This window comes from Rhynchophorus ferrugineus, unplaced genomic scaffold (genome assembly GCF_030347505.1).
Source record: "Rhynchophorus ferrugineus isolate W39M unplaced genomic scaffold, kcgeb_rfMv2 rfM6, whole genome shotgun sequence".
In the NCBI taxonomy this organism is placed as follows: Eukaryota; Metazoa; Arthropoda; class Insecta; order Coleoptera; family Curculionidae; genus Rhynchophorus; species Rhynchophorus ferrugineus.
In genome coordinates this window covers 19,089,736-19,111,844 of record NW_027472585.1, presented here as the reverse complement: position 1 = coordinate 19,111,844, position 22,109 = coordinate 19,089,736, and the positions used below count along the sequence as shown (strand labels likewise).

The following is a 22,109-nucleotide window of genomic DNA, read 5'->3' as shown; positions in this document are numbered from 1 at the left end:
AGGATTTTTGTTGTGTATTTTTTATTTTTATCACCATTTGGCTTACATGATAACCTGATGGCATGTACTCTTCTTTCCGTGTTTCTATAATGAGTACTACTATATTTTTATTATGGTTTATATCAGCGGCATTAAAGCTGTTATTCTTATTTGAGACTTTCTTGGTTTACTGTAAGCTCTTCTGTTTGTCTTTTCATTTGTTCAGTTTGAATTATTTACTCTTTGTTTTTTGCAAGGGTATATTCGTGTCTCTGCTCCATTATTTTGTATGGTTTGTTTTTAATTGTTGTTGTTCGATTGGATTAATTACTTGCCACTTTATAAGTTATTTTGGAGGATACATACGATAAGTATATCTAATGTAAGATGTAATGAATAAAACAACTTTATAAGCTTCAGTGCTTTTTGGTTAAATTGAACTTAATGTTCTAGTGATCTGTATTAACGGTGATACTTTATATGCCAAATTCTGGACAGGTTTGTCCATCTGACCATCGATAAGTTTTAATAATGACTGATCAGTACATATATCCATGATAATGCAAGACATATGTTCGACTCTTAAATGGTTTTAAAAGATCGTCGATCACGTCCAAAATTTTGGAGAAGATAGATGCCATCGATGGACAATACTTCGAACCTTCAATGTTTAAACTTTTTTTCAATAATGCCGCGAGCACTTAGACAGAACGGTGGAAGTAGAGTTGCACACATGGTATATCAAAATTTGGGCACTTAACCTATTACAAGAAACTTACTCTTGAGGTAGACCACCGCCAGAGGTTTTCGTGTCTTTAGCTGGTACCAATCCTACCGCCAACAGGATAGCGATGGCGCTCTCCGGCTGTTTCTCCTCCTTCAGAAAATCAGTGGGCAAGTTCTGATCGGGTACAGCGCCGCGTTTAAGCCGGCACCTGGTGGGCAGACCGAGCAGCTCGTGCTGGACGTCCCTCTCGTAGCTGGACGCGCTGTTTAGTCGGAAAATTTGAGGTTATATACATCGATCAATCCTGTTAAATGAGTGAGACTCGCCTAAAGTGTCTGGAACAGATTCTGGCCGTCGAACAATTGTTCAGGGTCTTGCCGCAGGCCTGCAACCACTGATTTCGGGTGTTGGAGTCTCCGGGGAAACGATGATACTTTATGGAACCACCTTTCGTCCTTCTGTGGGTACTGTTACAACCCACTACAGCGCACTGAGGCATAATGGACCCCTTGACATTTGGTAAATTTGGTTTTCAACGATTTAGTCTCTAACACTGAAGTTGATGCTATTCCTACGACAACATCGACGCTTAATGTTGATTAGACGTCATTTTGGTGGTAGTATAATTTATATAACGTTTTCGTTGAGTTTGATCGACTTTGTGGAGTTAACAGGTTTTAAATTAGTTATTATTATCTGTATTAACATATGCAATGAGTGAAATGACTTTCAATTATATGTAATCAAATTTAATCTATATAATACATGGGCTAAACAGTCCCGAGCCTAACACATAGATGGCGCTAGTTTTACTGCATTCACCGCTTTTTCAGTTAGTACCAACCTTCGAAAAAAGCTGTTAACATTTCATGATATTCTAATCATAAGTTTGTGAGTTACTGTGCTAAAAGTAATACTATTTTTCTTATTTTGCAAATAATGGATCAAAAACAATTTCGTGTTTTCATTTTACACTGCTTCTTGATAAAATAAAATCGTTCAAGCGAAGCAATGGCTTGAAAAAGGTGTGATAAGGACTCCGCTCCAAACATAGTTGTAGAGACAGCGATGATGCACAACACAATGGAAAGATGAGGTGAATATTTTTGAAGTTGTTGAGTTGCGTGAGTTAGCTAACATCGTAAAGATATGACGAAACGAACGTGTTGGTTTTCTATTGCATGAGTATTTATTTAACTATGAGAAAACTCTGTTCAAGGTGGGTGCTGCGTTTGCTCACTGTTGACCGATAACCAGAACGTGTTGATGATTCTGAGCAGTGTTTAATCGTGTTTAAGCATAATCTGAAATTTTGCGGCGATATGTGATAATGGATGAAACATGGATCCATCACTTCACTCCGGAATCAAAACGATCGTCATCTGAGCAACTGGTGACAGGCCTATATTGAGGCAAAAAATAAATCGTTCTACAAAAGTTGAAAGTGCTATTGAAATGTTACAGAGGCACTCGAATGATTGTGTGGCTCTTGAAGGAGATGATTAAAAATGATGTTGATGAATAACGCCAATTTTGAAGAAAAAAAACGCGTTTTCTTTGTTACGCTTGGGACTTTTCCGCCCATGTAGTAGATAATATTATAGTTGTGCGCATAAAAAAAAAGATTTTCTCTCATGATCTAGATGATCTTTAAGAGATATATTTTAGTAAACAAGTACTATATCATTTACATAATTAAATCAAGTTTATCAAGATAACTTATATGAAGAGAATTTTTTGGAACCATAAATTGGCGGTAGCGTTGTCGATGAGAGTCATTCTGACAACTCTAAGGTACTAGAATGGTATATACATTTTTCCTAGAATGTTTTAATATTTTCTGTAGCATTTCTTATAATTTTGGTTATACAACTGAGTTGTGTTCCACGATATAGTGATTCGAGTAAAATAGATCTATGTCAGAAGAAGCTTAAATACTTAAATAAGACTATAACAATTTGGAAGACCATTGTTTAACATAGATACAGTTTTGTCCTTATTGACAGATCCTTTTGCATTATTATTTGGAGACGAAAAATGGATACATGGTTCAACGTAGGCATTAACAGTTGTTATGGACAACTGGTAAGGTACCGGAATGAGCTTCCAAACTGAGCTGAAGTAACATAACATGACTTTAAGAAGCGCATCTTTCGAAATACTTGAGGCAGTAAAATTTTTGAAATAAACGTGCCAATGTGCTATGTGTAACCTATCCAAGCTGGAGGGGAAGAAGGGTATTTTAATTTATCAGTGAATGAAAGTATAGTTGACTTTTTGATATCAATACTTAATATAAGAACACATCTTAATGATAGTTTATACCAGTAAGTGCATGTATTTTGTAATACAATAATTGTGTGGGGCACCCTCAACAAGATATTGTAATTACAAAGATAATAATTAAGTGTTGTTTGTTCTGGCGAATTTGGTTCACCCTCCTAACTCAGCTTATATGGATAATGTACAATTATATACTTAAAATAAATATTTCATATTTCATATTTGACGACTATCACCTTCTCTATTAGCAATACAACTAGACACTTTTCACGATGTACGATAGTTTTCCTTCTATGTACTTTTCTATGTTTTCTGATAATTGATTAGTATAAGAACAACGCTTCAAATTGTGCCGATATCATTGTTCATTATATTTATAGATATATTTTTTTAAATATCAACCTAAAGTGTAGACTGATATCTCTATACCAGAACAACTAATTCGATTAACTATATGACGTTTTTGCACCAGGTTTACTCTAAGTGCCTACATATATTCGCAAAGGTGCCGTATAATACGAAGAACAAGTTATTGGTGCTGTATATAAATTGAATGTGCTCTTGTATACAAGAGCTAGTGGATTGGACGGTCGGTATTTTTATTTAGGTTATAAGTGATGAAAAGTTGCAGTAAATACAGATTACTATAGAGATTAGACCACTGACATCTTAGTCCCTAAATTTATCACTTCTGTGACGATGTACAACATGTTACACTGTTTATGCCACAGTCGGTTTATTGAGGGAAACTTCTGATGGATGAACTATTTCACATTTGGACCTATGAATTGACAAATATTTTTTTATTTTACGCCACTAAACTATATTCTGTGGAGACAATGAAGATTAACGACTTGGAAGATAACATTCGCTGCAAAACACCGAAAAAAGTGCTTCAATAAGTTGAATTACGTTTGAGCCTACCATGGCATGAATAGAAATGGTCCAATAGAATAACGTATTTACAGAGTTGTACAGTGCGTAAAGAAAACATATTTGTGCTGTAAAGTGTAGCATAGAAGTAGACTTGAATGAGTCCATGTGCTACTGAAAGACTTATTATGGCGTTTTGGGGCGCTGGAGGAAAGGATTGTAAGTATTTTTTCAAAAACAATGCGGGTCACAACGTCGTAATACACGGATATCACATTATAGGGCTTGGTCACTCATTTCTTGGTTCCTGAGTTAAACTACTTGAATATGGAGGACTTGTGCATACAACAAGGTGATGTAACATGTGCCACAATTAACTGACTGACGGAAAAATACACTTGGTGAATGAATCATTTCATGTTCTGAATCTGTGTAGAATATGTTAATTCTGCCTCCAAAATCGTTTATTTCAACATAGTTAGATGATGTTATTCTTAAATTAGTATTAGTAAACTTTTTCATGCTTTCCCTTTTTCTTTATTGCTTTAGTGTTAGTCTGGGTTTAGCGTTAGTTTAGCTGATATATCTATTTTTTTCCATTACTTTGGATTGAATTGAATACTTCTATAAAATCAAGGAATATCACTTCAACATCTGTTATTTAATTGCCTTTCGTACCTTTTATTTTATTAATGTTAACCTACGTATTAAATTACCTAGTGTTATTCTCTTTCATGAATCCATATTGATTACATCTTATTCTCAACGTTGTCTTTTAAGGTAGCCTTCTCTGTATCACCATTATTATTCCGTTAAAATTTCTGAATATTTGCATCACTATTTGACCTACATGATAATCTGATGGCATAAACTGCTCTTTCCATGTTTTTTTAATGAGTACTACTATATTTTCTATCATCATTTATATCAGCTGCATTAAAGTTGTTACTCTTATTTAAGATTTTCTTGATTAGCTGTAGGTTTTTCCATTTATTCAGTTTGATTTTTTTACTATTTTATTTTTGTGTTTTTTTTTATTTAAGAGTTTGGTATTCGTATCTTTGCTCTATTATTTTGTATGGTTTATATTTAGTGTTGTTCTTCGATTAGATTAATCACTTGTCGCTTGATTAGTTAATTTGGGAACCTGATTAACTTGGGGAAAAATATTTGATGAATGAATCATTTCATGTTCGAATCCGTCAACTGGCCTCCAAAAGCTGGAATATACCCAAAGCAATAATGGCAGCAATATGTCAGAAATATCATTCAAACCAAAGTGGTAGTATTTTAACTTTCCAAATTTCTACAATGTATTTGTATACTATTTCATATTAAAGTTCTTAAAAAAGTACCTCTTGTAATAAGCAGCACTACTTTAAACTAACTCTGCCAAATATCACGATATTCATATTGATACATCAGTATTATCAAACACGCAACTCTTTCTAGAGAGCGGTAATCTATTAATAAAAATAATATTTTAACACCATTGTACATTAACAAAACTAATGCCTTGAGTTTAATTAAGCTTTCCCATAAAACCGAGCCTGACCTTAAGGTGATTACGTCCATCGACGGATCCTTATACAGGCCAACATTATTGCTAAACTAAACAATATTCAACGTGATCATATGTGAAAATAACCCGACGCGATTTTCGATGTTCAAGGCTACGATCCAATGACAATGACTTCTTCGAGACGGAAATGCTTTAAATGGTACCCGAGTCCTTAAACATCCCAAGAATATTCTCCAGTCAATTATGATAATTCGTATGAGTTCGAATTTCAAGGAACTGAGTTTATGACACAGTACTATCTTTTAATTTGATTCTTTTACAATGTCAGTTACTTTAGGTACTACAAAACCTTTTTTTAATATGAAAATGAATTCATTAACTCATCACATTTTTTGTGATATTATTTTACCGAAATAAAACAAAATTTTCAACAACAAAAGTGATTTTGCCACATGACAATGCTCGGTTATATGGAAAAATCGTCTAAAAGTTGTATAGTTTCTGGTTTGAGATACTACAAATAGAAGTAAATAAATTATCAATCATTAAGTTATTAAACATATATAACATATAAAGTTTCGAACAAAACCTTCTGCTTTATCCGAAGGGTATTTTAATATATTTTAAGGAAAAGAAGTGGCGGTTTGTTAAATCGATTGCAATCCTTATTCTCATCTCAGAAATAGACATAAACACATCATTTTTTCAACCTTGGTATGAATTTTTAAGCAAATCTTCATTGGAAGAAACATCAAAAATAACTCGAACTAAAATATTCATTAGTTATTTGGAAGAAAATTTAAATAATCCGTATTTGATAAGTTGGTGTTGTACAACCAGATATTAAAACCTACATGGACCTATGGAATTCAGTTATGAGGATGTTCTGCGAGAAGTAATATCAACATAATATAAGTATTTTAGAATATAGTCTTGAGAAGTATCCACATTATCCAAATATTCGGGTCTGTCATAGTGAAAATTAATAGATTCCTAACAAAACATTTTTTTATAACATCTTTGTTAGATACGCTTAATACAATCTTAATTTATAATTAATTTATTACTACTTTTCCTATATACTTGGATTAATTAACAAGCAAGACGAGTGCGAGAAAATACATCAATATGTATTCCTTAATTATAAAATTATAATTATTTGTTTATTATTAACTTATAGCTATAGTTTAAACTAACTGTATACACTTTATATAAGTTCATATGGTTTTGTGCGCTTCAATCTCCTGACATCTTGCACGCTGTCTAGCAGTTGTATTGCTTTCACGTTAGTATGATTTAGTATTCTTCTTTCGTGTTTCAAGGTAAAATCTTGGATAACTTCGCAAATCCATTTGATTTCCAGGTCATCGTTTAGTTCTTCGTTGGTTACATAGCGATAGGCATTGGTAATCAATCGAAGAACCTTGTTTTGACAGCGTTGTATGACTCGTTGATTTGAATTTTTAGTGCAATCCCATATTTGGCTTTATAATTGTATTATAGATCAACCTCTTTGATTTTAGATCAAGTTGAGAGTATCTTCCGACTAACCAGTATAGTTGTTTTATTTTGGTTCCAATGTGTTTTTTGTCTAACATGATGTTTCCGATTTAGTTAAATCAAGATGGATTCCAAGGTATTTAGCTGATTCTGCTTGAGGAATCGGGCATCCATTGAGTGATATAATTAAGTTTTTATTATTTCGCCTCAATGCAATATTAACATGGACAGGTTTGGAGCTATTAAGTTGAATTTTCCAATCTTTCGTCCATTTGTAGATTTTGTTGACTGCCACTTTTTCTATTGCCCTAAGCAGAGATATATCTATTACCATAATAATTGTGTCGTCAGCAAAGGTTCCAAGTAGAGTTTCTTTTGTTGTTGGAATGTCAGCAATGTAGAGCAGATACAGGAGAGGTCCTAAGATGCTACCTTGTGGAACTCCAGCCAAAATAGTTTTAAATGTCGAGAACGTTTTCTTCCGAATAAATATGACTCCAGTAATTGACAATAGTTACGCGGTAACAATTTGTTCATCTTACAGATTAATCCTAAACGCCCAACCCGATCAAAAGCTTATGAGACATCCCGGAATATTGCAGGGCAGTATTTCTTTTCCTCAAATGCTCTTCCAATAGTCGCAGTTACTCTGGGCACTTCATCGATTGTTGAATGGTGATTTCGAAAACCAAACTGGAAATCTGGTATTGTTACCAAATGTTTAACATGTTTACATTAGTTTCTCAAATAGCTTTGATATTGCAGGTAGTAGCGAAATAGGCCTGTAAGATTCGACTTGTTCTGCAGGTTTGCCAGGTTTTTTGAGCATAATTATTTGTGCTACCTTAAAGCATTCCGGTACATGCTTTAGCCTTAAACAACATTAAATATATATGTCAACATGATGATTGCTTTTCGTGGCAGTCCTTTCAATAATCCAGGTGAAATGTCATCTATGCCAGGTGCCGTTTTAGGATTGAGGTTATCAATTTCAGTGGCAACTTCCAGTGGAGAAATTAGATTTAGATCTACAACCGGTTGATAAACAGGAGATGTATCCATGGTAGATTCCATATTATTAGGTCGAAATATGTTAGCTAAGTATTGTGCGAACAATTCAGCTATTTCATTGTCGCGTCGAAACCATTCATTTCGATCATTTTTAATTGGCGGTACTCGAATAATTGGTCTTTTAAATCTTCGAGTTGCTTTCCATAACGAATAATCTTTGTCTGATTGTGGGCTTAATTCACTTACATACTTTTGAAAGCAATTTTGAAAAGCTCTTGAAAAAATTGAAAGCTCTTTATATTCTTTGATCTTTTGATTCGTCTGATTACTAATTCTATTAAAAGTAGTTTTGTCTGCAAAATTTCTGGTTCTGTGCCATACTCTTCTAGCTTTTCGCCTTTCTTTTATCATTTCTCTAATTTCGAGGGGGTAAATTACTTCATATTCTGATTCTCTCTTGCTATTGGGGTAGCATCTTTTGCAGCTGACCGAATTTGTTCAGTTATATTTTCGGTTTGTTGCTCAAGATCATTTATACTTTTAAGTCTTACTTTTAAACTGGTTTGTTCTTGCAGTATTAATCTGAATTTGTCTCAGTCAGTATATTTGTTGGTAAGATTAGGCTTTTTTGCTTTTCTTAGGATTGTCGCGCCCAGTGTTAACAATACTAGAGTGTGATCAGATGTTAGATCGCACAAGCTTTCTGTACTAATCTGATTTAATGAGATATCTTTTGTAATGTAGAAATCCAGCAGGTCTGGGACTTTATTACTGTCGGTGTGCCAGTAAGTGGGTTCGCGCGCTGAATGATAATTACAATTTGTAAGGTTAATGGCTTTGAGTAATTCGTTTCCTTTTCCAGGTGTTATTAATCGTGAACCCCAAGCTGTATGTTTAAGATTAAAGTCTCCACCAATAGTAAACCTTGGGTCTAATTTTAAAAAGATATCTTTATATTGTTGTTGTGTCATTTTATGTCTTGTCATCATAACCCTGTATTTTAATGTAGTTTTTTTTTAGAAAAATGTGTTTCCGACATGAGAGCTCTATCTATGTTGTTTGTCTTTAAGAATAATTCTAGTTCCCGGGCTCTTTGATTTAGTCCGTTTGCGTTCCAACCTAACAAAACACGAGGAAAGATTCCACTGCCATGTTAACACCGAAGAGCTGCAGCTCTAAAATAGGAGGCAAATTTAAAAGAACCAAACTGTGTAATTTTGTGTAGTTATGTAGTGAAGTGTATTAAGTGGTAAAACACTGAAAAGAAAACAATAAAAAATTTATTAGATATCAATAAGTAAGGACCAATGGGTCTTCCTAGATAAGTCACTGTAGAAACAAATTGTTAGCCGACAACAAATAGTAACACATTAATAAATAAAAAAAATTGAATAACTAAGGCTGTTAATAACTAATCAATTGTGCTATATAATATATATTTAGCCCTAAGATAAGATGGCATAATATATGGTATGATAGGAAAAATAAAAGGTTATTATTTATTATTCATGATTATAATATTGCATTATGTCCTTCAAATTATCACATTATCAGATTAAAGTTGTCATTTGATAGTGAGGCTCGCTTAACCTATAAAATATTTTTGCCGTTAGAAAAAAGATGTTCTACGACAGCACTAGTGATAATAGCAATGTTATATGTAATAAAAATACTACAAATCTTCTTGTTCACGTAGACATGTAGAAAATGCTTTGTGTTTCAGATATTTGTGGTATCTAGATATATCTTCTTCAGATTTATTAACAATACCAAAAGAATAATCCAATCTTCATTATTGTTTTTTCCGCTAAAATAATATTATCATTTTCAATAGCTTCTCTTTCTCTACCAAGGGCACCTTCACCTTTGTAAACTTTTTGATGTTGGAGACTTATATGTTATAATATTTTTGGAGTCACAGTAGTCGAAACATTGTAGAAAGAAAGCTATGGCCAGCTGATTCCTCGTCTCCCATAAGCCTTTCACATATATTTTACAACAGGAATTTCAGCTTATGTTATAGTCAGAGTGAATTTTGAGCGTTTAGTGGAGTTTTCACTTCAAAGATGATGATAACAGACAGACAGACAGACAGATGACACTACATTCGTAGTGTCGCTTCGTGTTTGTTTGAATCGCTATGTTAAGAGCCGCGAAGGCTTTTCATTAGGCCATTTTATTTCTATGACGCGCTTGTCGTTTTTTTTTGTTTTAGGTAACATTTTTTTGTGTGTAGGATATAAGGAAAATTGCCTTTAGTATTTTTCTACGTTTTCGTGACTATATTATAATCAAAATTAATTCGTTATAATGTATGTATGTATGTAATTCGTTCTAAAAAGTGTTGTGTAACCCGGACTATAGAAAGTAATGGGATAAGGCACATCCTCTCAAGGAGTTTCCGGATCTTATTTAATAGTATGGATCATGTTAACAAACCCAAATGATCTGAAATAAACATGTGTGGTATGTGACTTAGCATTGTATACCTGGTACGTATAGAATTATACAAATGGAGCTTTTGTATATATCTAGATATATATCGATTTCTTTTCAGAAAGTTAACCTATTTTTCAGTATCTCAGCAACAAATGGGTGATGGTTGTGAAAATGTTGGCCCAAAATGCGTTCAAATGGAATAATGTTAAAATTATTAAGATAAATTTGACTACATTACAAGAAGGTTTTTACCGCAACATTTGAATATATGAAGCAGAAATATTTTTTAAAATGTAAACTTTAAACTATTCGTTGTATAACACGTAACGGTTTTCAGGATAAAATGTTACAAATATTATATTAAGATGATTATTATAATGTATGATATATTTTTGGATTTAGATTAAAGAAAGTTAATAGAAGAAGTTATTCTAACGTTAGAAGTTATAATTATATTATTATTTAATTTAAATTTTATATATTTATGTTATATATTATATATTATTCCGATATATTTTTTATGTATGATTTTATTGGCGTTCAGGGTATCATCAGAATATTGGATGTTGCGAAACTTTTCTGCAAAGACACCTATTGAGTGTTCTCGCTATTATTCTATGGACCTAGTTGTAAATATGTTATGTTTATATTTATGGCTTTTTATAATTATGCTTCTCCATAGATAATAGAATAAAATCAAACAAGGAGCATTATTCTAGTAACCAGACTGGGTAATACCTTCTGGTATTCTGGGATGATTAAGTATATAAGTTGATTACTCGCCAGTTCATAGGCTTAATGTTAATGCACGTAGTCCGAAGCCCGCGTTAGTCAAGTAGGTTCAGTCCATATAAATTCATAGTTTAAGGAAACTCATGGTTTTAGGCAAAAAGGGAAGTTAAAATATAATAAAAAATTAAATAATAGTTCAAACCATCACAGAACAATTAGTCACCGAAAACCAAGAAATGGTGATATTAATCTATGATATACATATATAATCAGAATTTTAATATCTTATTATTAACATGCTACGCCACGATGCGCTGCTTTTCAAGATTTTATTCTGTTTACTGTTCCAATGTGTGTTACGACGAGATAAAGAACGTGACTGCTCTGGCCTAGTTTCTCTTATCGCGGTGCTCATTATCGGTAGAGATAGCGAGCGCCCTTTTGTGACGATGTCAGGCTCGATCAGTTCAATTAGCGACCAAGGTTTCAACATCGATGACCTGCAACAAGCAAGCCATTGCATCGAGGTACAGAGTTCATGGCTGCGGCAGTCTATAAATGGTGTATCGTGACCTTGGTGTGTTATTGTAAATGGTTTTTTTTGTAATCACTGTGGAAGTAATACCACGGAGAACGTAACTGAAGAAAAGAGGTGAAAAATTAATGATATAGGTATTGAAAGAAAATTTCATAAATTAAAATAAAATCTTGTACAAAATATATGTAATGTAATGTAATAAAATAAAATGTACTTGTATAAAGCATATGCATAGTGGCTAAAATTAAATAAGACCAATGAAAAAATGTATGATATATAACTGTATATAGATTTGACAATATAGAACTATGGAAGCAATAATACATCAAAATTGGTCACCAACCAAAAAAAATTATAATACGTAATTTGATTCAAAATCTATTTTTGTTTTGTGCGAACAATGAATGAGATTTTTAATAATTTTTACCTGTACTTATAGTTTTCAGTCGTTTATAAAAATCATTTCTTCAGTTTTGGAGTTTAGAAGAAAAGCTAGTTATGAAATAAGGATTCCCAAGACAAATAGGCACATAGTTCGAAATTACTTAAAATTAAATTCAGAATTTCAAATAAATATATCGATATATTGAAGAAGAAACAATATTGAATATGCTTTTAACAACCAGGGAAAATATCAATATTTTACTACTAACGAGAAAATAAAAATATTGGCTAAAAAATATTGATATTCTCTAAAAATAAAAAAAAATAGAGTATCAGTTTTAAAAGTTTATTGAAAATAACTGAAAGCTTTTTAATATATTTAAGAAATATCTTCATTTTTTCTTGAAAAAGTATCGGCCAAAAATATGGATATTAATTAAAAAATTATTGATATATTAATATTTTTAAGCATCCCTTTTCCAGAGAACCATTGGAAATAGAGCGCAATATACTGAAGAACCCAATTAAAATTAAACCCAAACAGAATGTGAACTAATTTAATTTATTTTTAAAATACATATTTAACAGTTAAAATCTGTGCTTTTAATAAAAAATAAATAATGCTTTTAATATCATTTTAATATCATATCGTTATAAAAAAATTAGTAGCTTCCACGTTGCTGTGATTTAGCAACCTTATTTCATGTTTTAAAGTGAAATCTTGGATTACTTCGTGTATCCATTTGATTTCGAGGCTATCGTGCAGCTCTTCTTTGGTTACGTAGCGTATGCATTGGTAATTAATCGTAGAATTTTGTTTTGGGAACGTTGGATATATTTTTTGTCTAGCCTTAGACAGATAAACATCCTTTGCCATGATAACTGTGTCGTCGGCAAATGTTTAGAGTACTGTTTCTTTCGTTGTAGTAGAAAGTGTGGAATGTTTATAATGAAATGAAATAATACAAGTATGATTGTTAGCAAATATTGCTTAATTTAGAGAGAAAATCTATTAAATAGTTCCCGGAGTTATAATAAAACATTAACGCAAGAACGAGACTTTTAGACGGATTAATAAGGTTCCACTACTTTACCACGTATATTCAAAGTCAAAATATTTATAACGTTAAAATAATCTACAATATTGATAAAAGTGAAGACTTCTGGAAGGGTGGTATATTAAGACCTTATATTACGATTTTGGGTATGGGAAAAAGTTCCTAGTATTTTTCGCACATTCATCAACAAGGAATCAGAGGTAGTGACCAGGACTACTACGTCTCTCCCTCTCTTCCTTATTCTTGCAACACTACAATCTTATTCTTAACCGATATTTATGTTCATCATCCCGTTGAATCTGTGAAACTTAATATAAAAAATAAATATAAAAAATAACTGTTATTTTTGCGTAAACTCAACAATATTAGATTAGTGACTAAATAAATAAATAGTATTATTATCTATATTGGTGACCCCGATATGATTTAACTATCTTAAGTAATTAGTAATTAATAAGTAATTGTCTAGTAATTCGGAAAACCAAGAAGATTCGCGTACTTGACAGGATTTCGGAAGAAATTCATGAGGAACCCACCTAATACATTCCAGCTGACGTACTACATACTAGTTGATTCGAACGTAGATACCTAAATCCAAAGAGAGACATTGGTTGGTCAGCCGTGTATCAAACAAGTCATGTAACTCATACAAGTACCTAAATTGCTCCAAAACTCCCCGGACGAAACACTAGCTAATTTTAAAACGTTAGAATGAGGTTGATTCGGTTTCTTACAAAAATATATAGGGTAATTAAATATCTGATGCAAGCCTGTGGTTGCAAGACACATTACGAACTTACTTACGAAAAGCTAAGAAAGAACGTCCTGCAGCAGCTTCACTCTAAGGAGTACGTTGTGGTGATCGTACATTCACCAGCAACTAACCAGCGATTGACAGTACACGTGTATTGGTGCAATGTGGTCAGGAAAAATAAAACAAGTAAATGACTTATGTCTTTATTTTCCTTGTTATTTACCTATATTGCGTAGATAATATATTAGATGTGAAAAGATTGCCATTGATTGATTTTCTTTGCTCTGCTGTCAACTGTATATACTGGGCCTCACTTGAAGCTTTGGAAACTTCCGATCTGATCCACATTCATTAAGACAGCTGTTGACGTTTCTAGCATTTTTCGTGATATTCGTGAGTCGTAGCAAATTTTAACGAAAACCAATTAGAGTAACTACAGGAGTTCAAATACTTGGAGTCATCAATGTAGGAGTAGAAAGTGGCACCTAAGTGTGATGTAGATCTTTTGATTCTCTAAGATGTACGTGTGGATGAGATGAAGTATTACAATCAAAACTAAAATTTTACTCTCCTTTAACATTAAATATGCTCTTGGACGTTCTAAACCGTCCGGTCAATGACCGGGCACCCGGGTATCCATTTCAATTCGCAGGTAAAATATATTAACTTCTTAAAAAAAATTTATGGCCGTCTGGATCCCCAAAATTGAAGTAATTTGACACCTATTTTTCGTCAAATTTTTTAACAATCAATTAATTAATAAAAGTTATTAACTATCAAACTTGATACCCCGCCCGTTCAATATCCAGGTATCCGGGAATCCCACTAAGATTAATGTATATGACCGATGGGTTTATATACACTTCAGAGACTGCTTATTAAAGTATTTAGCTAAATTGACTGTTAAATTGATAACAGACGATATAGTTTGTAATTTTTTTTATTTAAACAATAATTAAACAATAATTCTTATTATAAACTATAACAAAAAGAGTAAGTAAGAAATACTAAACTCCGTTTTATTTTATTTTATTAATATCGTTTTCAATTCTTTTACTATTTATTTATTTACATTATTTTATTTAGTATGATACAGTGCCATATAAAAACTAAAGTGCATTAAATTATTTCGTACATCCTTCACATGTCGTGGTTGTAATACAGTGTTCGTCACAAATAGGGTTCTCACATACCAGTATTCTTGGCCCATTATTATATCTATTGCATACAGCTGACCTACCGACCTCAAGAAACACTACTATTGCAACATATGCTGATGATACAGCGGTTTTGCCATCACACGAGGATTCAATATCAGCCACAAGAAACCTCCAACTCCATCTTAACAAAGTCGAATTGTGGTTGAAAACGTAGCAAATGAGACAAAATCTACCCTTGTGACATTCACCCTTTGTAGAAGAACATGTCCCTCAGTAAAATTGAATAATCATACATTTCCGCAAGCAGACAACGTTAAATATATGGGAATGCATTTCGATCGACGTTTGACATGGAAAACATATAGTAACAAAACGCAAACAGCTTGGGGTTAAATTAAACAAATGTACTGGTTGATCGGGCGTAAATCTAAAGAGTCATTAGATAACAGAGTTTTCTGTATAAGTCAATACTTAAGCCCATTTAGACCTACGGTATTCAACTGTGGGGTACTATTGCCAAATCTAACATGGATATTCTCCAGAGGTTTCAGAATAAAGTGTTGCGAGTCGTCGATGCTCCATATTATGTGTCCAACAAACTGATTCAGCGCGATATCCCCATAGAACCTATAACGAGTGTGACTTGGGGTGTTGAGTTGAGTTGGAGTGTGAGTGAAATGCGAAGTACTCTGAAAAACCATTAGTGCATCCCAATGCACTCGCCAAACATTTAAATATGCGCTATGACAGTGAAGTGCGTAGGCTCATACGCAAACTACCATACGAACTGATTAATAAACACATAGAGTGAGATTTAATAATATCTATAATAAGCTAGAATAGTTTTTAGAATAAGTTAGGATACACTTTAAAATAACTTAGAATAATATCTAGAATAAGAGATTATAAGTTGTACAGTAGATCACTTACTGAAGTGATCTTCTACATGTCAGGATAGTTATATTATATAACTGAAATCATGTAATAATATTTATTGCCAACGGGCAGATTGTTGACGTTCTAGGAGATTAATAAAAAAATTTACTAAAGTAACTTTTGCCCAAACCCAATAATATGATCAAATTTTAATTGAAAGACAATTCACTTATCCTCCTATTGTATGGTTACAGTTCTCTTTGAATGTACCTCGTACTATTGACACGAAAAAAAAACTCTCCTATAATGGTTTTGATAATACTGTTTAAACAATTAATGTGTGGAAACTGATGTGTAGCACGACGACTACTGAGTATAAAAGAATTTGTGACGCAAGCGGCTGAAACCTTGATGAAAACTTATCTCTATACGGTTGTTAGGGCTTCACTTAACGATACTCTTGGGTAATGTCTAATGGTTTTTATTGTACAGTGTCAGAACGTAAGGTATTAATCATTGAACATACAAATAACGATAACAAGTTCGCTGAACACACACACACATATATATATATATATATATATATATATATATATATATATATATATATATATATATATATCAAAAATAGGTACTTTTATTCGAGACAAATCTCAGGTCAGTTAACGCCTTTTACACTTTTAACTTACGCCTTTAAACTACATCTTGGGGCAAAAGTGCCGCTACCATTTTGATTGCATATAACTTTGCTCAAAGAACAGATAAGTAAGTTTGGTAGTTGCTTGGGACTTATTCACATCAACTTTTGATTTTAGAAAGCCCCATAAGAAAAAGTCTGGTGCTGTTAAATCCGGAGATCTGGCTGGCCACGCTAAATCAAATATCATTCAATAATTGAATTGTTGAACGAGCTGTGTGTGCTGTGGCGCCATCTTGCTGAAACCACATGTCCTCTAGTTCTTTCTCTTGTATTTGAGGCACAAGAAAATTTCGAATCATGTCTTGGTACTGTTCAGAAGTAACAGTAACAGCAACACCTCGGTCATTTTCAAAAAAATAGGGACCAACGATGTTTCTAGCATGAATACCACACCATATAGTTGTTTTTAGTGGATGCCATGGTGTTTCATGAATGAATTGAGGATTCTGTGTTCCCCAAAACCGACTGTTCTGTTTATTGATGTGGCCACTGAGAAGAAAATGGGCTTCATCGCTCATTATCAATTTAGACGACAAATCTTCAATTTCACCAGACATCCGTAGGATTGCATTACTGTACTCAATTAATTGAATTTTGTACGGGAACATTTTCAAATTAGTTTTCAAAATTCGCCTTAAACTACGTGCAGAAATGTGTAACTAGGAACCACGTCTCAGAATTGATGTTTTTGGAGATTCTGCAACATTTTCACCACAGCCATATTTTCAGCGTTACGAGACGTCCGTTGTCTTCCAGAACGAGGCATGTCTGCTGTCGTACCGTACTGTCGAAAATTCGCATGTGAACGATAAATTGTGGTTTTATGGTGCACTGGACGATTAGGTTATTTTTTGCGTGCAATATAAATTGTAGTGGAACTTTTGCCCCACCTGTTAGAATACCTCCTTAACTTCAACATTCAATGATGGTTGATTTTCTCGAGAAGCTTCCTTTCCAGAATCTTAACCATAAGCTATAATATAAAATCAAGAAAAGTTTTATTAAAACTGATGTGATTAAATGCTTAGTGATCGAAATATTGCGACGTCTTGAGAAATGTTCTTAGAAGCTTAGCAATATCAAAATATCGTGTAGATGTCCTTGTTAGATGTTTATTTGAGTCTTTTAATAATCAATAATTTAAAAGTGATGAAATATATTTTGAAGGTTGATATTCTCAATATATATGAAATTAATATTAGATAAAAAGACGCATGCACAAGATTTTGTACGTTTTTTTACTACACATAGTGTATGACATATGATTCTTGGAGAGTTGAGTCAGTAGGTGAATGCACACTATGACTGATCATTTTGGCACCAAACGCGTCAACACATGACGACTAGGGAACTCAACTAAAGACAATAAACAAATGCATAACACTTTATGTCTGTGAATCCAAGCTACAATTACCCACTAATATTATAAAAGAAAAATTGCCCAAGGAAACGTCTGTTTACAAATAATGTACGTAATGCATCAAGAAAGTTATCTATTTAATTATTATATATCTATAATTCGTTAAAAAACTGCCAGTTAAGTAATGAAAAATTGTAGTTATACATTGATCTAAAACATAATGTCATATCGTAAGATTCATTATGTGTCAACAATATAATTTTCAAATATAAAAGATTTTGTATTAGCATTATATATTTTTCTTCTATTCGAGATTTGCGTGGAATATTTATTTTTATTTAAATGGAAAATACATAGTAAGACTGATTTAAGCTAGGCAACTTGTTGGGGGTGATTTCAGAGGTGGCGATTTTGGCGTTAAAGACAAGAGACGTAGTGTAACAAGTCGCGAAATCGAATTTTCGGACCAGCTCATCATGGAAGATCGATCGATACACATTAAGAGTGATACGTTTGAGTCAAGTATTGAATAGCAGGTGTACCGGAAAATCATTTGCCGGGTTTTCTAATAGATGTCGCTAGGCTTAAGTATGCTGTGGCGACCGCCACAACACTTTAGGCCACCACGCATTCAGCTACAACCAGTTCAAAGGTTGGCAACGCCGGTGGATTGGTACCATGCAGTTCCAGGCTATAAAAGACCATCACGACGACGTCTTGCTCTCTTTTCTTTTCTCCACTCCCTTGTAACAGTACCACTTCCACAGCGCTACCCTACTTCCTCTACCTAACCTAATATCCTGTCCATTCTCCCGTCGAACACGTGTATCATTCAATGTTAGAATAGACAAGTTTTGTTCAACCAGTGTTTTTGGTTCTCGTGCAGACTCCTTCCGGGATAGTGGTGAGTGTTCGGACGGGCAATTGCGTCGACAGCCATTCATCCCGACCGACCGACTTGACGAACATTCCCATAATGCAATATTATATATGTTATATTTTGCGAAAGTAACACCTTTATAGATTTATACATCTTTGAAAATGTCAAGTTTCGTACCTGAAAAAGTGTATTTGCGGCATGTATTATGTCTCTTATTTAATCAAAAGAAAAATATGTTAATGTTAGACCTAACCTTAACCTTATGTGCGGTGTGGTTTAGAAAATTCAAAACGGGTGATTTCGATATGTAAGACAAAGAATGTTCTGGTACGCCCAAAAAGTTTGAAGATGCGAGTCTGCAAGAGTTATTGGATCGAGAACCGTCTCAACCTCAAAAACAATTGGCAGAAGCATTAGTGTCGCCCGAGCAATGATTAGCGACCGATTATGAGCATACTTGAGAAAATCCAAAGAATAGGTACCATATCAATTGAATAACGGGCAAATGTAAAATTGAAAAATTGTCTGTGAAAAGCTGCTTCAAAGGCATGACCAGAAGTCATTTCTGCATCTAATAGTGATAGGTGATGAAAAGTTGATTAATTTTGAAAACCCTAAGGGCAAAGAAATTACCAGGCGAAGCCGGGCGATCGACCCCAGCGCTAAATCGTTTTGGTCGCAAGACAATGCTCCGTGTTTAGTAGAACCAGAGTGGCGTGGTTTATGAACTATCGAAACCTAGTGAAAGAGTTAATTGTGATGGCTATCAACAACAAATGATCAAATGGGACCATGAATTGATCGAAAAACACCCAGAATGGACCGGAAGACACGGTAAAGTGATTTACATCACGATAACACGCCGTTGCATAAAGCAAAACCGGTCAAAGAAGCATTGAAAGTACTTGGATGACATATATTATCGCACCCGCCCTATTCTCCAGACCTTGCTTCGATCTATTATCAACTTTTCGCATCAATAGAATACGCGCTTGCAGAGCAGCACTTCGCCAATTTCGAAGAATTTAAAAAATGGCTCGATGAACGATTTTGTTCAAAAGACCGACAGCTTTTTTTTATGTGCAAGATGTATAGAATCTGTTGAGATTTTACGGTTATTAATTAATATTCTGAGATTATTTTTAACAAATAGCTTTATTTAATACACCTATCTAACCACAGCAACGTGGTTTCTCTCTTGACTGACACTTCTATAGATCTGACAACTACCTAACTCGAGAGTCCCTAGAAACTAGTAACATTTTATTATTGTACTTAACACAGATTCCTTGTTTTAACTAAATAAGAAATATTTACTTTAACAGAATCAAATGGTCAATACTTTCCTCTTTTTTTTTGAAAATTATGTAGTTTTTTATTTGGAAAAAAAAACGGTAATGACTTTCTCTTGCGCCTAGTATAGATGTAAAAGTTTGATAAAGTGATTTTATAAGATGAGAATATTTGACTATATCTTGCAAAATCTACGCCACCCACTCCACTTGTTCTTCCAGCAGCGAAGAAAAAAATTGAGATCTGCTGCCTCGTATGTACTATATCCGTATGTTTAGTCAAATCTGATTGACATGTGGTTGTGGTAACTGTTGGGTTTAATTTTTTCACTTTTATTTTCTTTATATGATCTTTAAATATTAATAAACATCTAGTAAATAAATGGGCAGTAAAAATACTGGTTTTCTTTTTAATTTCAGCAGAAAAATTAACTAAAATTAATACATCTAGTCTAGAGTATCTGCTAAACTTCAAATGCTGTATATCAAATTTCGCTTATTCAAACGCTGTATATCCAGGATATACCAGATTTGTTATTTGGAAAACAATCAACATACTATGATGTGAGGTTAATATAATAATTTAACTTTTGATATTGTGCATATTATGTTATAAATGTATTTAACGTCATAACAAGACATAAATGATGAACTGCCGCAAGTCCAGCAGGAAACCTAACGGCGTCAGTATCCTACGAACAATACAGGCGATAAAACCGACGACATTTTTTACGCGATGGCGTCACAAACATCAGATACGACGTTGGCCGCCGAACCTCGGGGAAAACAAAACACGACCGCTGCAGCAGGAAAAACAACGCGTCGATAATGCGAAAACCTGATATCAAGGTCGGGTCGATTCGTTAACTCCACATTTTCGATCAAACCGTCGACATCACGCGAAAACATCCTCGTCTACTTTACCACCAAGAAATGAAAATACCATAGATCCAGGCTGGGGGCTCGGAATGACGTCCCTCGTCGGCCGGTCACCAGAGCACGATCACAACATCGTCGTCGTCGTGGACAAACAAAAGAAACGCACCAGCTACACCCGAATCGATGACGTCGACTGGTTCCTGCCGTAACCGTGGTGCCCGCACAACTAACCGGCTCGTTCTTCGATAACGGCGAAGCGATCTCCGTCTCTCGACTGATAGATAATCAATCCGCAGACGGAGGAGTTCGGGTCGGGATGATACGCGTGGTAGTGGTGATTCACCAACCGGCGTGTGTGATAGGTCGCCCAGATCGGTGAGACTGTGCCCGCGACTAACTCTCACTCTGGATCGCCGCGGTGCGATTCTTCGACTGAACCGAGACCGCCGTGCGGACTCACGCGGATAGAAGGTTTCCGAGGGTCGAGGAGGGGCGCTTTCCCGACTACGGGTGGATGTGTTATATAGGGTGGAGACGCCACGGGTGGGAGTTTTAACGTTATCGGATTCGTCTTATTTTATTTTTACGTTCACAATATAATAACGACATTTTAGGACCTAAACTTTCGTCATAAAAGAATATATATTCCTGTGATCAAGAGATAGTAAGATTAGAATCAAAAAATATAAGATAAAGGTGTATTTTAATAATAAAGAAAACAAAACAACATTTAAAATGTTAAGTAGAACATGTGATATATTGTTTAAAAACTATACCGGTTATACAGATCTAAACAAGACTGTCGATTTTCTTGCAATCATGTGTCATCACCTGATGTATGTTTCGTTAATACAATGTTCCGATATATTAAAATTAAAAGTGTATAATTTATAACCTATTTTCATAATTGCAATTTCCTAACCATTCAAATATAATTCAAGCCTGTCGCATGACATATATATTTGTTTATATAGTAAAATACTGGTTAAAACAAGCAAATCATGGATTGAAAAACTGACTTTTGCATCATAGACGTCGACGCGTGAGAGTACTATTTGTAACAACCCAAATAAATTGTATGCTAACAAATTGAACAACTATATTAGGTTACTGGTTGAAAAAAATGGCCGTTGTGTTGCCTTTTCTGAAGGAAGTTTTTTTA

The 22,109-nt window shown here is 33.8% G+C and overlaps 1 protein-coding gene across 3 annotated transcripts in view; it reads right to left on the bottom strand.

Annotated features, from left to right (window-relative positions):
- LOC143198416 (uncharacterized) overlaps positions 1 to 21,382 on the bottom strand; it is a 58,458-nt gene extending 37,076 nt beyond the window's left edge. Inside the window, exons 1-3 of one of the 3 annotated variants that reach the window (XM_076407601.1) lie at positions 21,012 to 21,382; positions 1,033 to 1,277; positions 759 to 968 (exon numbers count right to left, since the gene is read on the bottom strand). In XM_076407601.1, coding sequence (XP_076263716.1) covers positions 759 to 968; positions 1,033 to 1,205 — 383 coding nt within the window. In that variant the 5' untranslated portion in view covers positions 1,206 to 1,277; positions 21,012 to 21,382. Of the gene's footprint in view, positions 1 to 758; positions 969 to 1,032; positions 1,278 to 20,992 lie in introns of all 3 variants that reach the window. The other 2 variants (XM_076407602.1, XM_076407603.1) reach the window with 2 other exon arrangements.
- Between the last annotated feature and the right edge of the window lie 727 nt (positions 21,383 to 22,109).